The sequence below is a fragment of the Pseudophryne corroboree genome, chromosome 11 (assembly GCF_028390025.1).
Source record: "Pseudophryne corroboree isolate aPseCor3 chromosome 11, aPseCor3.hap2, whole genome shotgun sequence".
NCBI lineage: Eukaryota > Metazoa > Chordata > Amphibia > Anura > Myobatrachidae > Pseudophryne > Pseudophryne corroboree.
This window is the reverse complement of record NC_086454.1, coordinates 116,282,305-116,298,426: the sequence shown is the minus strand read 5'-3', so window position 1 is coordinate 116,298,426 and position 16,122 is coordinate 116,282,305. Positions and strand designations below refer to the sequence as shown.

At 40.3% G+C, this 16,122-nt stretch overlaps 1 protein-coding gene across 1 annotated transcript in view; it reads left to right on the top strand.

Moving 5' to 3' along the window:
• The first annotated feature begins 4,488 nt into the window (after positions 1 to 4,488).
• Positions 4,489 to 16,122, top strand: part of LOC134968667 (mucin-5B-like) — a 163,765-nt gene continuing 152,131 nt past the window's right edge. The window contains exon 1 of the mRNA XM_063944188.1: positions 4,489 to 4,562. Within this exon, the coding sequence (XP_063800258.1) occupies positions 4,489 to 4,562 (74 nt within the window). The remainder of the gene's footprint in view (positions 4,563 to 16,122) is intronic.

The window sequence follows — 16,122 nt, the reverse complement described above, 5'->3', positions numbered from 1 at the left end:
AACAGATTCTACACCAGAGAAAATGAATTGTGTATTTGTGCGGTGTGGTGCTCAGATTATGATCTCAAACAAAGTCTGAGTTGTGAGTCAAATTAAATCATCGGTGAGTGATTTAAAGTAAAAACGTGCCGTGACGTCAGTGTGACAGTTGTGCTTTGTGCTGAATAAATTAGAAGTGTATTATAAAGGTGCTTTAGGCGCACTGGTGAAACACTATAATGTTCACAAAATATGTGAGTGATAAAGAACTAGGTTAGGTGATGGGAAAATAATAGTGAAAGTGACAGCCAAATATAATTAATAAGTGAAGTGCAGCACTCGTGCCAAAAGTCTATTTATTAAGGAAAAAGAGGGTTCGCACCTAAAAAGAGGTACACAATATGCATACCTGAAATGAAAAATAAGTGAATGTTCTGACAAATAGAGCAAAACAGTGAGTTTTAAGTAAAGTAGATAAATAATTTGTGAGTGAGATGAACACTGTATTTAATAACTGTTATACAGAGATTTGTTAAACGAAGTGAGCGTGACGAATCATATCGTTGTCAAATGATAATTAATCAGAGGATTTTATTATATGTAAGGTATATATTGATTACAGAAAACAATTATTGATAGTCCTTGGTATGATATTATCATGCAAATGCATCTATAATTTTTTCAACACTACAGAAAAGAGGAGTTTATAAGAACACTGTATAATTTATGTGTTTATTCATTCCATTCGGGGCCATACATCCTAACCTAAAGGTCCACTCACTTTCCTTCTTGAGGAGCTCCTGCATCGCATTACCTCCCCTAATGCCTAGTTTGATTTTCTCAAGACCAAAGGCCTTCATTTTATGTGTACCATCATTGCGATGCTTGTAAAAGTGTTTTGCCACTGTGGTTATTTGTCTAAAATTGCCAATATCTCTAGCTGCATTTCGAATAGTCCCTGCATGTTCCAGAATCCTTGTTTTAAACATACGAGTGGTAATCCCAACATAAGGTTGACCACAGGTACAGGACACGCAGTAGACGACATTGATAGTCCTACAGTTGAAGAAATCGACAATCCTGCATGTGTTCCCATATTTGTCTTGAATTTCTTGTATGGGTGGCATATAGTCACATGCTCGGCATGATCCACACGGGAATGTACCTCTGACCGTTGGTGGATTAGGGACTTTCCTATTGTAGTGGCTTTGGACCAGTTGATCTCTTAAATTTGAAGACCTTCTCCAGCTCATTGCTACCTTGTCCCCCAAGTTAGTAGCCAGGTCTGGATCTGAGAGTAGAATGTTCCAGTGTTTCTGAATTCCATCTTTAAGTTGTCTCCACTCTTTGCAGAAATCCCCCACGAACCTCATCTCTTCGTGTGATTTCCTCTCAATTTTCTCTGTGAAGATCAGTTTGTTTCTATTCATCCCAATAACCGGTTTTTTGGCCTTTTTGATTAAACGGTGACTATAGCCCCGTTCTCGTAGGCGTGCAACCAAATTGTCACTCTCTTGTTGAAATACTTGTGAACTGAAGCAATTTCTTTTCAACCTAAGGAATTCGCCTTTAGGTATATTGGAGATGGTTGGCGGAAAATGAGAGCTGGAATTGTGCAATATGCTATTGGTGGCTGTTGTTTTACGATGGAGTTTGGTGGCCAACTTATTTGTCTCATCTTTATAAATTTTTAAGTCGAGGAAGGAGATCTCCTGTTTGTTGGATTCCATGGTAAGTTTAATATTGAGATCATTCGTATTCAGGATTTCCACAAACTTCAAAAGATCTGCTTCCGAGCCATCCCAGATCATGAACACGTCGTCAATGTATCGAAGCCATATTACTACATGTTCCAAAAATGTTTCATTCTCATCACAGAAAACAGTCTCCCTCTCCCACCATCCAAGGAAGAGGTTAGCATATGTGGGTGCACACGCCGCCCCCATTGCTGTTCCTCTTACTTGGAGGTAGAAGTGATCGTCAAACACAAAATAATTTTTGTTCAAGACAAAATCGAGTAGTTGGAGTAAAAATACCTGAAAATCACCCATTCCTTCCATATTCAGAAAGTATTCAACTGCTTTCAAGCCCAATTTGTGAGATATACAAGTATATAACGACTCAACATCCATGGTTACTAGTATATGGCTCTCCTCAAGACTGATGTCATCTAATCTTTTGAGTACATCAGGTGTATCCTTGACATATGAGGCCAGTTGTGTGACATATGATCTTAAATGCGTGTCAACAAAGATACTGGCTTTCTCAGATTGCCCTCCTATACCAGACACAATTGGGCGTCCAGGGGGTTCTTCAAGGTTTTTGTGTACTTTTGGGAGTAGATAGAAGGTGGGGATCCGAGGGTTTTCAGTTTTTAAGAAATTGTATTCTTCTTTGGAGATAATGTTGTTAGTGAGAGCTCATCCAATCATCCTACTATAAATTTCCATGTAGTTAGGAGTAGGGTTGAGTAATAACCTATGATAACATTGACTATTGTTCAGTTGTTTATAGGCTTCCTTAGCATACATCGTTTTAGGCCACAGCACAGTATTTCCGCCTTTGTCTGAAGGCTTGACAACCACATCTTCCCAACTTTTGATTTCATCCAAAGCCATTTTTTCTTTGTAAGTTATGTTTTTGGGGAGTTTAAAATATCTTGATTTTTTGTGGATTCTGTCAAATTCTTTGGAAACCAGGTTAAGAAATACTTTAGTTTCAGGACTGATACTATCTGGGGGAGAGAAAGTGGATTTATTTTTACATCTGGGTCTTGTTCTTAGAGTCATAGAGGTTGTTTCGCCTCCTAACTCCTGAAGGTCTTCCAAGTTTTCCAAAGCCTCTAATTCTTGGGTAGACCAGGGCATTTCAGTATTGCCCATTTGACCACAGGTTTCGGGGGGTGATATTGATGCATCATCCGCATTTTTGGTAGCAAAGAACTTCTTAAGAAGTAGTTTTCTCCCAAACAATTGCAGATTTTTTTCCCAAATGAATCGATTGAATGTTTTCGATGGCGAAAAGGACAGACCTTTGATGAGAACTTGTATCTGGTCTTCTGTTAGGATGTGATCAGACAGGTTAATAATATTGAGATTGTTGGTATTGCTCATTTGTTTTTGTAAAATCGGGGGGGGGGAATATCTTGTGGGAGGATTCCCACCTTTGCCTGTTTCCTCCTCTTTTGGCCCCCCCTCCTCTTCCTCCTCTTGGGGGGCGACCACGATAAGTCCGGCCAGTCTCTAAAAAATTCTGCCTGATGTTTGAGTCTCCTCTAGTGGGGACATCAGTCCTTGGTCCACGATCACTATCATCCTCATTTTCTGATGAGTCAATTTCAGACGATGTGTAGTTTCCCGCCTGGATGTTTCTCCTTGAGTATCTATCCATGGTTTTCTGCCATTTGAATACCCTATCTGAGGCAAAGTCCACTCTGTCCCTATTGAATTTAGACCTCTTCCTTTCAATAATCATTGTTTCATATTGATGCAATTCTTTCTTTTGATCTTCAAAACATTTTTGAAAAACAGCATTATGCTCCCATGACTCTAATTTTTTACCAAGGGTGTTAATTTCCCTTTCACATTCTTCAAGGATGAGATGATTATGCTTTATCAAAATGCCCATAAGTTCTGATGAGCACTTTAACAGAGCATTTTCCCATTCTTTTCTCAAATTATCTGTTATCAATTCGAAGGCTGGAAAGGTTCTAGGGCGTAAGCCTCTCGGGACTATTTTTTGTTTAAGATAGTTCTCTAGACTGGTTAGATCCCAGTTTGTTCTAACCTGTTTCTGTAGGAGTTTTTTTTAACTTATAAAAGTCACTTTCCCAATTTGACTCTGGTTCTAAAGGGCCAGGAGTATTTGAGAAGATATCTTCCAGATTTTCTGTTTTGCGTTTGGAGGATAATTCTGACATTAGTTTAAAGTTTGCCATCTTATTCCCACAGTTATGTTCTAGTATATGTCTAGTTATTTGGAAATCACCCTATGTTGGTAAGAAGAAGTTGATCCAATTTCAAAGAGTGACCGGGAATCAGATAGTGATTGTCCCCTTCAATTTACAACGGTCTGTGCTAGGATAAGAAACTGAGTATAAAAACTCAGAAAAGACTAACGACTAAACCTAGAGTTTTAATCCTGCACCAGACAAGAAAAAATATATTAAGCATAAATATAAGTAATTTAAAGTGGAAACCAGCTAGTATACATCAAAAGGCAAATCCTAGATAATATTTGGGCTGGAGGTGCTCCTGGAATTAATGAAGAGACTTCACATAAACAGTACTTTTGGGGACTAACCCCATAGGAAATTCCTTTTTGGAGCACTCTTTTAATGAAATAATTGTAAAGTTAATGAATAAAGATATGATTTTTGAAGTTAAAACGTAACTTTTATTTCTTACCAAGATAATATAAATGGGGAAAAGGAAATAATGAATATCTATTATACGTGATAATATCCCCTATCATGAAGAAAATCATACACAGATAAATTCCGTTCCTAACATGGAGCGATTAAAATCACAGCTATCCACCAGAGTTAAATTACTGGATGCGTACCCCGATGTGACCTCAATGGCGTAAGTTCTAATTCACATTAGCTAGACTATTACAAAGTCTTATAACTTACTACATAGTGGTGCGTAATGACATTACTGCAATATTACAAACTTACATTCCTTGTGGACTCTCAGTCACATAAAATGAACAGTTACGGAATGTTAGAACTTACTACACAGCAGTGTATAACAATATGTATACAATATTGCAGGCTAGCTTTCTTCGTGAGTATAATACACATAAATACTTAAATTAGCCTATGTGAGCTACTAAGCAAGCAAAAGATCATCTATGTTGCTCCGCTGTTATTCTGAAAAAGGAGAATGATCTTAAATAAGTTTATATACGGCAAAACATAACGTGTTGGTAAATACAATCAAAAGGGCAGACACCACTACATGATCCTATAACTTTAAGCTCGTAGCAGGATGTATCATATACATAGGTTTAACAGCCTTTTAAACTTGTCCACCTTCAACTATTATGTACATGGGGACAGGCAATAATGCATACTTCCATCATTTTTCAACCCACAGCGGGGTGTCTTATACGCACACAAGAAGCAAAACAGTTTTTTCTTTGTTTGTGGTATATTTCTTAATTGTTGTGCAGATAGAGACAGACAGTAATGCACTGTCAAGGTAAGTACACCTCAATACACATGAAAAGATTAAGAGAATTAGTACAGCATATTTTGCAGATATTCCCATCTGCTGCCCTCCCTCATCATAAGAGCGGAGGATGGGTGAGAGTGGGGATACTGCTATGCTGATAGAAATAAAGCCCCAGTGTCCCTCCGTATCACCGTATCTGGTGTTAGGGAAGCCTTGTTACAGAGTGCATTGCAAGGCTTCGATACGCCACGGGATCGAGGAAACACCTGTGAAAATAGGAAGGGAATATGCTCCCAGGTCCACGGGTACGTGGTGAGTAAAATTTAGTAATTTAAAAGGATATATAAATAGCTCCTAGTTTGGAACACTAAGCATTTTCAACTCAGACCACTAGATACAAAAATCAGATTAAATGTTTCCTTTTTACAAAGCTTTTACATTGAAATGCTACATTAACGAAAGCAAACAGTAATACACATTTGTAACTCAAATCATAAGTGCATCCATATATAGATCAGTATAACTAGTTTGCTCAGAGCATATAAATAATAACAAAGAATGATAAAAATTAGATAGAAATCATTAGTACAGCATATTTTGCAGATATCCCCATCTGCTGCCCGTCCTCATCATAAGAGCGGAAAATGGGTGAGAGTAGGGATACTGCTATGCTGAAAGAAATAAAGCCCCAGTGTCCCTCCAAGTCGCCGTATTTGGTGTTAGGGAAACCCTGTTACTGAATGCATTGCAGGGCTTCAATACGCCACGGGGACGGGGGGACACCTGTGAAAAAGAACAGCTCAGGAAAGAGTATATTAGTGATTCTTCACTCGCGTGGTGAGGGGCTAATATTGATAATTTGCTCCTACTTTAGGTCACCACCCTTTGGCTCACACCCTAAGTGTAACTACACCAGCAATAAATAGAGTTAACAGAAACCATTTTTAAAAAACCAATGTTAGACTCACTAAAGTTGTTTGACGTGTACAGGAGAAACCGGGGTTAGAGGGACATATATTACCCAGCCGCCGGCCGCGGCTAATGTGTAATTGTGCGCGTCCACTCCGTTCTTGGACTATCAATAATTGTTTTCTGTAATCAATATATACCTTACATATAATAAAATCCTCTGATTAATTATCATTTGACAACGATATGATTCGTCACGCTCACTTCGTTTAACAAATCTCTGTGTAACAGTTATTAAATACAGTGTTCATCTCACTCACAAATTATTTATCTACTTTACTTAAAACTCACTGTTTTGCTCTATTTGTCAGAACATTCACTTATTTTTCATTTCAGGTATGCATATTGTGTACCTCTTTTTAGGTGCGAACCCTCTTTTTCCTTAATAAATAGACTTTTGGCACGAGTGCTGCACTTCACTTATTAATTATATTTGGCTGTCACTTTCACTATTATTTTCCCATCACCTAACCTAGTTCTTTATCACTCACATATTTTGTGGACATTATAGTGTTTCACCAGTGCGCCTAAAGCACCTTTATAATACACTTCTAATTTATTCAGCACAAAGCACAACTGTCACACTGACGTCACGGCACGTTTTACTTTAAATCACTCACCGATGATTTAATTTGACTCACAACTCAGACTTTGTTTGAGATCATAATCTGAGCACCACACCGCACAAATACACAATTCATTTTCTCTGGTGTAGAATCTATTCATACTGAGCGAGCATGACCCGCATTTTTATTTTTATTTTTCACAATTATTTTCATTCCACTTAATTTTTCTTTTTATTTCACTCTATTTTAGAAATTCTTTCGTCTTATTTATATATACTTTGAAATTAATGTTTATCCCTAATTTTTATCTTACTGATTTATTGTTTATTTTTGATGAATACAGGTCTACTTCCATAAATAATAAGACCAATATAAGGACCATATGAGTTTTCAGACACATATACATACATAGAAAATTTTTTTTTCATTATACCCCCTCTATTTTATATTTATATTTATTTTTATTTTTATATCCATTCAATTCTTTCTTTTTTCTTTATGTTATCATGTTGTGTTTATACAACATGACGAATTAGTACAGATATCTGGAATGAGCAATTGGACTGATGAACCTTTTCAATTCTGAATCCCATATTCTCTGTAATAAAAGCTAACTGTCATAGCCTATAGACTGTTTTCCACAGGAGTGGTTAAGTGGAGAGACGCTAACATATGCTCACGCGATGCATAGTTTGTGAAACACATTTGGTAGTAACAATAAGTCTCAATTTAATTGCCAATATTGCCTCAAATGGTCAATTTTAAGTGACTTATAAACAATATATACATCAGTATATAATAGTGCACACAGGCACACTAAGTGTGCACCTTTACATAATTCACCTATCCCTAATTATGGTATGAAACTGATTCAATATGTTTATTTTTCAAGATTTTTTCTCTTTTTTTCTTTTTTCTTTATTCATTCAGCAGCAATAATCATAGGGGACGAGATCTTTCCCCCAATCTAATCTAAACACTGTCAGCTGAATGGATCTGTGACGCCTTAAATAAGCGATCACAGGGATGTAACGGCAGGCTGGTGATCAAGCCCAGAAGGTGAAACGTACGTCCAGCTGATAGCCGATGTGCTCCTAATTTTTTACACAGCTCCTCTCTGCAGGAGGACGCTGCACTTGCTAGTACACAAACTAACCATACTAGCTCGATTTGTGAAATAAATGTGATTCCAGCAATTTAAGTCTCCAGGTGGAGGAGAACGAAGCTGAAGAATACTCCAACCGGGACACAAGAACGGAGTGGACGCGCACAATTACACATTAGCCGCGGCCGGCGGCTGGGTAATATATGTCCCTCTAACCCCGGTTTCTCCTGTACACGTCAAACAACTTTAGTGAGTCTAACATTGGTTTTTTAAAAATGGTTTCTGTTAACTCTATTTATTGCTGGTGTAGTTACACTTAGGGTGTGAGCCGAAGGGTGGTGACCTAAAGTAGGAGCAAATTATCAATATTAGCCCCTCACCACGCGAGTGAAGAATCACTAATATACTCTTTCCTGAGCTGTTCTTTTTCACAGGTGTCCCCCCGTCCCCGTGGCGTATTGAAGCCCTGCAATGCATTCAGTAACAGGGTTTCCCTAACACCAAATACGGCGACTTGGAGGGACACTGGGGCTTTATTTCTTTCACCATAGCAGTATCCCTACTCTCACCCATTTTCCGCTCTTATGATGAGGACGGGCAGCAGATGGGGATATCTGCAAAATATGCTGTACTAATGATTTCTATCTAATTTTTATCATTCTTTGTTATTATTTATATGCTCTGAGCAAACTAGTTATACTGATCTATATATGGATGCACTTATGATTTGAGTTACAAATGTGTATTACTGTTTGCTGTCGTTAATGTAGCATTTCAATGTAAAAGCTTTGTAAAAAGGAAACATTTAATCTGATTTTTGTATCTAGTGGTCTGAGTTGAAAATGCTTAGTGTTCCAAAGTAGGAGCTATTTATATATCCTTTTAAATTACTAAATTTTACTCACCACGTACCCGTGGACCTGGGAGCATATTCCCTTCCTATTTTCACAGGTGTTTCCTCGATCCCGTGGCGTATCGAAGCCTTGCAATGCACTCTGTAACAAGGCTTCCCTAACACCAGATACGGTGATACGGAGGGACACTGGGGCTTTATTTCTATCAGCATAGCAGTATCCCCACTCTCACCCATCCTCCGCTCTTATGATGAGGGAGGGCAGCAGATGGGAATATCTGCAAAATATGCTGTACTAATTCTCTTAATCTTTTCATGTGTATTGAGGTGTACTTACCTCGACAGTGCATTACTGTCTGTCTCTATCTGCACAACAATTAAGAAATATACCACAAACAAAGAAAAAACTGTTTTGCTTCTTGTGTGCGTATAAGACACCCCGCTGTGGGTTGAAAAATGATGGAAGTATGCATTATTGCCTGTCCCCATGTACATAATAGTTGAAGGTGGACAAGTTTAAAAGGCTGTTAAACCTATGTATATGATACATCCTGCTACGAGCTTAAAGTTATAGGATCATGTAGTGGTGTCTGCCCTTTTGATTGTATTTACCAACACGTTATGTTTTGCCGTATATAAACTTATTTAAGATCATTCTCCTTTTTCAGAATAACAGCGGAGCAACATAGATGATCTTTTGCTTGCTTAGTAGCTCACATAGGCTAATTTAAGTATTTATGTGTATTATACTCACGAAGAAAGCTAGCCTGCAATATTGTATACATATTGTTATACACTGCTGTGTAGTAAGTTCTAACATTCCGTAACTGTTCATTTTATGTGACTGAGAGTCCACAAGGAATGTAAGTTTGTAATATTGCAGTAATGTCATTACGCACCACTATGTAGTAAGTTCTAAGACTTTGTAATAGTCTAGCTAATGTGAATTAGAACTTACGCCATTGAGGTCACATCGGGGTACGCATCCAGTAATTTAACTCTGGTGGATAGCTGTGATTTTAATCGCTCCATGTTAGGAACGGAATTTATCTGTGTATGATTTTCTTCATGATAGGGGATATTATCACGTATAATAGATATTCATTATTTCCTTTTCCCCATTTATATTATCTTGGTAAGAAATAAAAGTTACGTTTTAACTTCAAAAATCATATCTTTATTCATTAACTTTACAATTATTTCATTAAAAGAGTGCTCCAAAAAGGAATTTCCTATGGGGTTAGTCCCCAAAAGTAGTGTTCAGCTGAGATATCTATCAAGTCCTGGTACTTGGGAAAGGGGGCATGGTCACTGTAAATTTGCATAGTGCATGTCCCTTCAAAGCAGTGGGGGGAAGAGTATTTACTCCCCCTTTCTATGCGCCCCGTGCATTAAACTATTCTTTACATTAAAATAATAGAGTGCTTGGAGGCAAACTCTAATAAAGTGTTTCCCAGCATCTGTCCTCAAGGCATACTAAGTGTTGGGCCGCACATAGAGGCCAAGCGGGTCCTGCTGAACGGAACCCGCTTGGCCGTGGGAGGGGGGTTCTGTGTTCACAAGCATCCTGTTCTGCGGGATGCCGCAGAACAGGATCCGGCCAGTGACACACAGGATTTCAATGGAACACAGTGTGGCACAGCTGCACTGTGTGATCACATACAAAATGTATGTGTTCACATTGAAATTCTGCCGTCCTATCATCCGGCCCGACCGCAGATCCGGCGGCGGCGAGACTGCCGCATATGTGTGGGTGCCCGTATAGGCGCCCATGTTCAGTCTCCTTGTGGCCAAGCGGGTCCCGCTGAGTGGAACCCGCATAGCCACTATGTGTGGCCAGACACTTACAGTCCTTGTTTTAAGGAATTGCCATATTTGAGCACAGCTGACTTAATTAGTACCTTGGAAATTGTGATAAAACCACCTGTGCTCAGTGACGATTACCCTAAAACCTAGACTGTTGAGTTCCTCGAAGACCAAGGTTGGGAATCAAGTACTACAGTATAGGAAAGATCTACTGTATTTTTCGGACCATAAGACGCACTTTTTCTCCCCAAAAATGTGGGGGAAAAAGTATGTGCGTCTTATGGAGCGAATAAGAGCCAGCACAGATGGAGGTTGCAGGTAGCGGGTAGCGCCGGCGGGTAGCGGCGGGTCCTGGATGCTGCTGCTGCGCCGTCATCAGCAGAGCGCCCGCATCTCAGAGCCCAGCAGCAGAGCGGGCATCATGTGACTCCCCCCTCCCCCCCACCTCCTCCCTCCTCAGGAGTGCACAGCGGGCAGCGTTAGCTGAGAGCCTGGACGCGGGGAACCACTGGTACTGTCTATGTGTGTGTGTGTGTGTGTGTGTGTCTATGTGTATGCTGGCTCTGATGTGTGTGTGTGTGTCTATGTGTATGCTGGCTCTGATGTGTGTGTGTGTGTCTGTGTATGCTGGCTCTGACAGAAGGCTGCGCTCTGACAGAAGGCTGCACTGTACAGAATCCTTGTAGGAGTCTGAGAAATCACACAGAACTGGAAATATCTCTTAGAGGTCGGTGAAAACTAGGGAGGCATGGCTATTCTGTTATTTTTATTAAATATTAAATATTTTATTACACTATTTGGTTCAGAATATTTTTTTCCAGTTTTCCTACTCTAAAAACTAAGTGCGTCTTATGGTCAGGTGCGTCTTATGGTCCGAAAAATACGGTAATTTTATCTCTAGTTGTGTTTCCATTATTCAATAAAATGTATACATTCTGGTTCTTGAAGAGTTTCTGTAAACTACATACAGTGCAAGAAACTCTTACCACATAAAATAGATACAGTGGACTGTTTTGGGGCTTAAAACTGTTTTGTGTTATTAGTTTTTCATTTAAGTAATCAAACTGTATTTTTTCATGCAGTGCAAAAGAGCGAAGAATCCAAAATGTATTGTAGCACATGGGGGAATCACCGCTTCATGACCTTCGATGGAGTATCATATCACTTTCCTGGGACGTGCCATTATTTGTACTCTACTGATTGCCATTCAGATTACCCTATGTTTGTCATCACGATACATAGGCGAGCTAGTGAAGAAGAAGGCAACATATTGTATTTTAAAGCCAGGGTGAATGACGTCCAAACTATTGTCAGTCCACAGGGGATCTTTATTGATGATGAAGAGTGAGTGCTAAAAATATTTGTTTCATTATTTATTGTGACTTGGTATAGACAGTTATTTTATTTTAAGCGAAATATTTCTAATCTTATACCCCTTTCAGACAAAGAAAAGGACCCATTAATTTGCTGGGGCAAGACGGGTCCTTTCTCTGTGTGACAGGGTCCACCCGGGTCACAACTGCTGGGAATTGACCCTGGTTGTGACCAGGGTTAAAACCATGGCAACTTTCGGCTGGTGGACACTTTCATACAGAGAAAGGACATAGTTTAAGGGGGAATTTAAATCTTATTGCACCCCTTATCTCTCGTTTAAAGTAATGGGGGCTACATATGGAGCCTCCGTTATCTTTACCTGCCTAGTCGCAGGCGTGCACTCCTGGCATGACTGGCCGATCCGTCTGCCTAGTCACGCTGGGAGTGCACAGTTACGCTCCCATTCAGAGTATCTCTGTCTGGGTGTGCGGACGGAGACACTCTCCATTCAAGTGAATGGGGCGCGTCTCCATCTGGGCGGAGATGCTCACAGTGACTAGGTGCGCCCAGGTGGGTGCGCCTAGTCACAGAAGAAGGAAAGATAATGGAGGCTCCATCTGTAGAGGGGCATTATTCAAATGCCCCCTGCTATCGTGTTGATCGCGCCCATTACAGTCAGGTTTAGGCACGCAAAGCACCTAAACATGACTAAAGTAATAGGCGCGATTGTGAAAAGATGCATTTGGGCGCCTAAACGGGTCTCTTTAAGCACATTTCAGCTTGCTACCCCTGGGGGGTAGTGAGCTGAAATGAGCGTGTCGCGAAAGTTGGCAGCAACATTAGAATACTGCTGGTGGGAGCGATCGCGGCCGGGAGGGGGAATGGGAAGTTTAAATCCAGCACTAAGTTGGTTAGGTCCAGCAAATTACCTGGTACAAATTCTTGGCCCAGCATCTTTATCTCCTCTGTGAAAGGGAGTACTGAGCTGGGACTGAGATTCTACCAGTGTTCCTAAAGCTGGAACAAACCAAAGTCCAAGCTCCAGCTTCTGTCAGAAAGTGGTATAAGAGACCTTTAAATTGTTTCAATGTAAAACAATTTAAGTTAAGGAATCTAATTGTATTAACAATGTTTAATAAGTGCTTATTTGCAATAATTGTAGTTTCATCAGTTCTTTTATAATAAACAATTGGGATTGCCATTTAACAGAAGAACAAAAATATATTTTTCTTGACTTCTTATCATATAAAGCTTGAATTAATGTAATGACTAATACTTATGGCATTTAGTAGTATTCTGTATATAAAACAATAAGGATTATTTCTGAAAGTGGAAACACACAGTACAAATGCTGCTTTGGGAAGTAATGCTCTGTGTTTGCATTAAAGCACTTGATTTTAGACAGACAGTACATGTAATTATGGCCCAGATTTATCAAGCCATGGGGAGTGATAACATAGTAACATGGTAACATAGTATCTAAGGTTGAAAAAAGACAATTTGTTCATTGAGTTCAACCTATTTGTGGTCTCCTATGCAGGATTATTTTGGTCTAAAATTTTGTCTGATGCTGATGTCAGCCGTTGTGTTTTATCCCTTTTTTTTATAGTAACTATAGTGCGTGACTATGCACCATAACCCTGTACATCCTTATCCATTAGGAATTTATCTAACCCATTCTTAAGGTGTTGACTGAGTCGGCCATTACAACTCCCTCAGGCAGGGAATTCCAAACACGTATTGTCCTTACCGTGAATAAGCCTTTACGCCGCATTGTGCGGAATCTCCACTCCTCTGACCTAAGCGAGTGTCCACGAGTCCTCTGTGCTGATCTTACCAAAAACAAGTCCCGCGCAAGCTCTGTATATTGTCCCCTTATATATTTGTAGATGTTGATCATGTCCCCTATTAGTCTCCTCTTTTCCAGTGTAAACATGCCTAGCCTTGCAAGCCTTTCCTCGTATTCCAGTGTCTCCATGCCCTTAATTAGTTTGACGCCCGCCTCTGAACCTTTTCTAGCTCCAGGATATCCTTTTTGTAGTATGGTGCCCAAAATTGTACACAGTATTCAAGATGTGGCCTCACTAGTGATTTGTATAATGGGAGTATAACACTCTCGTCCCTTGCATCAATTACCCATTTTATGCATGCTAATACCTTGTTAGCAATCCTACTTTGGGTACTGCTGCTTAGTTTGCTATCTATGAGAACACCTAAGTACTTTTCCAGTACAGAATCCCCTAATTTTACCCCATTTAATATGTAGGTGTTATTTTTGTTCTTGCTACCACAGTGCATTACCTTAGACTTGTCTGTATTGAAGCGCATTCTCCATTTGGCTGCCCATGCTTCTAGTTTACCTAAGTCATTCTGAAGAGACTCAGCATCCTCATCCATATTTATAACATATAGAGATGAGCGGGTTTGGTTCTCAGAGAACCGAACCCTACCGGACTTTGCCTTCTGAGTTCGGTTCCGAGCCGGCTCAGGTTTTCCCGCCTGACTCGGAAACCCGAACACAGCAAAACATCATCATTCCGCTGTCGGATTCTTGCGGGATTTGGATTCCATATAAGGAGCCGCGCGTCGCGGCCATTTTCACTCCAGTCTCGGAAAGTGTATTGAGAGGACGTGCCCTCAGTGTTCAGTGTCTGTGTGGGGGCGGGAAAGTGTGGTGGCGAGTCTTGTGCTGCTCAGTCCAGTCCAGTGTAGTCAGTGTATTGTGCTGCATCAGTCGATCCAGTCACAGTGTTGGTGTCCTCTGCTGCCATATATCCAGTGTAGCCGTATAAAGTGGTGCTGTGTTGTGCTGTCCAGTCCAGTGTAGTCAGTGTATTGTGCTGCATCAGTCCAGCCAGTCACAGTGTTGGTGTCCTCTGCTGCCATATATCCAGTGTAGCTGTATAAAGTGGTGCTGTGTTGTGCTGTCCAGTCCAGTGTAGTCAGTGTATTGTGCTGCATCAGTCCAGCCAGTCACAGTGTTGGTGTCCTCTATTGCCATATATCCAGTGTAGCTATATAAAGTGGTGTTGTGTTGTGCTGCATCAGACCAGTGGTAGTGTCCTGTCCATCAGTCATTCCAGTGACGATATACGCTGCTGCTATATGTCCACTGCTGCCGTATAATAATTCTAACAACAACCAGCCACTGCTAATCCTCACTGGTAAGCTGTGGAGCAAGGGAGATTATATTTAGTCTGTGGGGTGGGGGGTTAGGCACCCACGGGGAGGGTTAGGGTTAAGCTGCAGGGGAGGGAGGGTTAGGTGTAGGCTGCAGGGAGAGAAGGTTAGAGTTAGGCACCCCGAGGAGGGTTAGGACGCGGGTAAGAGTTAAGAGGTTAGGGATCAAGGTTAGCTGTAGCTTTCCCTCTGGATGTTAAACTGTATTTTGACAACCTAAAATCAAGTATGGTTGACAAAATATAGTGCTCTGATTTCAAGAGATTGACAACTCTTGGATCATGGCGAAGTGAATGAAGGGCTTTATCTACAAGTCCAATATACTTGGCTGAATCAATTCATTTCAGGTCCTCCTTCATTTTCTCCAGTTGCTTTTCTAACAGTCTAATAAGAGGTATTATCTCACACAAGCTGACAGTGTTTGAACTCATTTCCCATGTGACAACTTCAAAGGGTTTGAGAACCTTGCACAACATGGAAAGTATTCTCCACTGTGCTTGAGCAAGGTACATTCTCGCTCCTTTCCCTATGTCATAGGTAATTGTGTAGTTTTGGATGGCCTTTTGCTGCTCTTCCATCCGTTGAAGCACAGAAAGGGTTGAATTCCACCTAGTTACTACATCTTGCTTCAGCTGATGGCAGGGCATTTCAGCAGTACTTGCAGGCACTGCAATGTTTGACATGCACTTGCTGAATGTTGAAAATGTCCCAAAATTTTTCGTCCCACAGAGAGCATCTCCTCCACGCCCCTGTCAGTTTTTAAAAGATTTTGCACTGCCAAATTATTTCTGTGAGTAAAAAAAGGGGCATGTTGAAATTCACCCAATTGTAATGCTCATACAATATTGGTGGCATTGTCCGAAATCACAAATCCCGAGGAGAGTCTAAGCAGGGTAAGCCATTTTGCAATGATTTCCCTGAGTTTTTCAGTAGTATGCATCTTAGGGAAATCTGTAATATACAGATTAGCCTGACTCTGAATGAGCTGGCATTTGTTAGATGCTGCTACTGTTGGTACTGCTGAAGGCAATACACCTACCTAGTGGGCTGTCACAGTCAATTAACTTTTAGTTTGCCCTGTTCCGCTTGTCCACATATCTGTGGTTAAGTTGATGGCATTTCGGTGGAGACTACTTTTTTTTAAATAGTATTTTTATTGAAGAAATGAGTCTA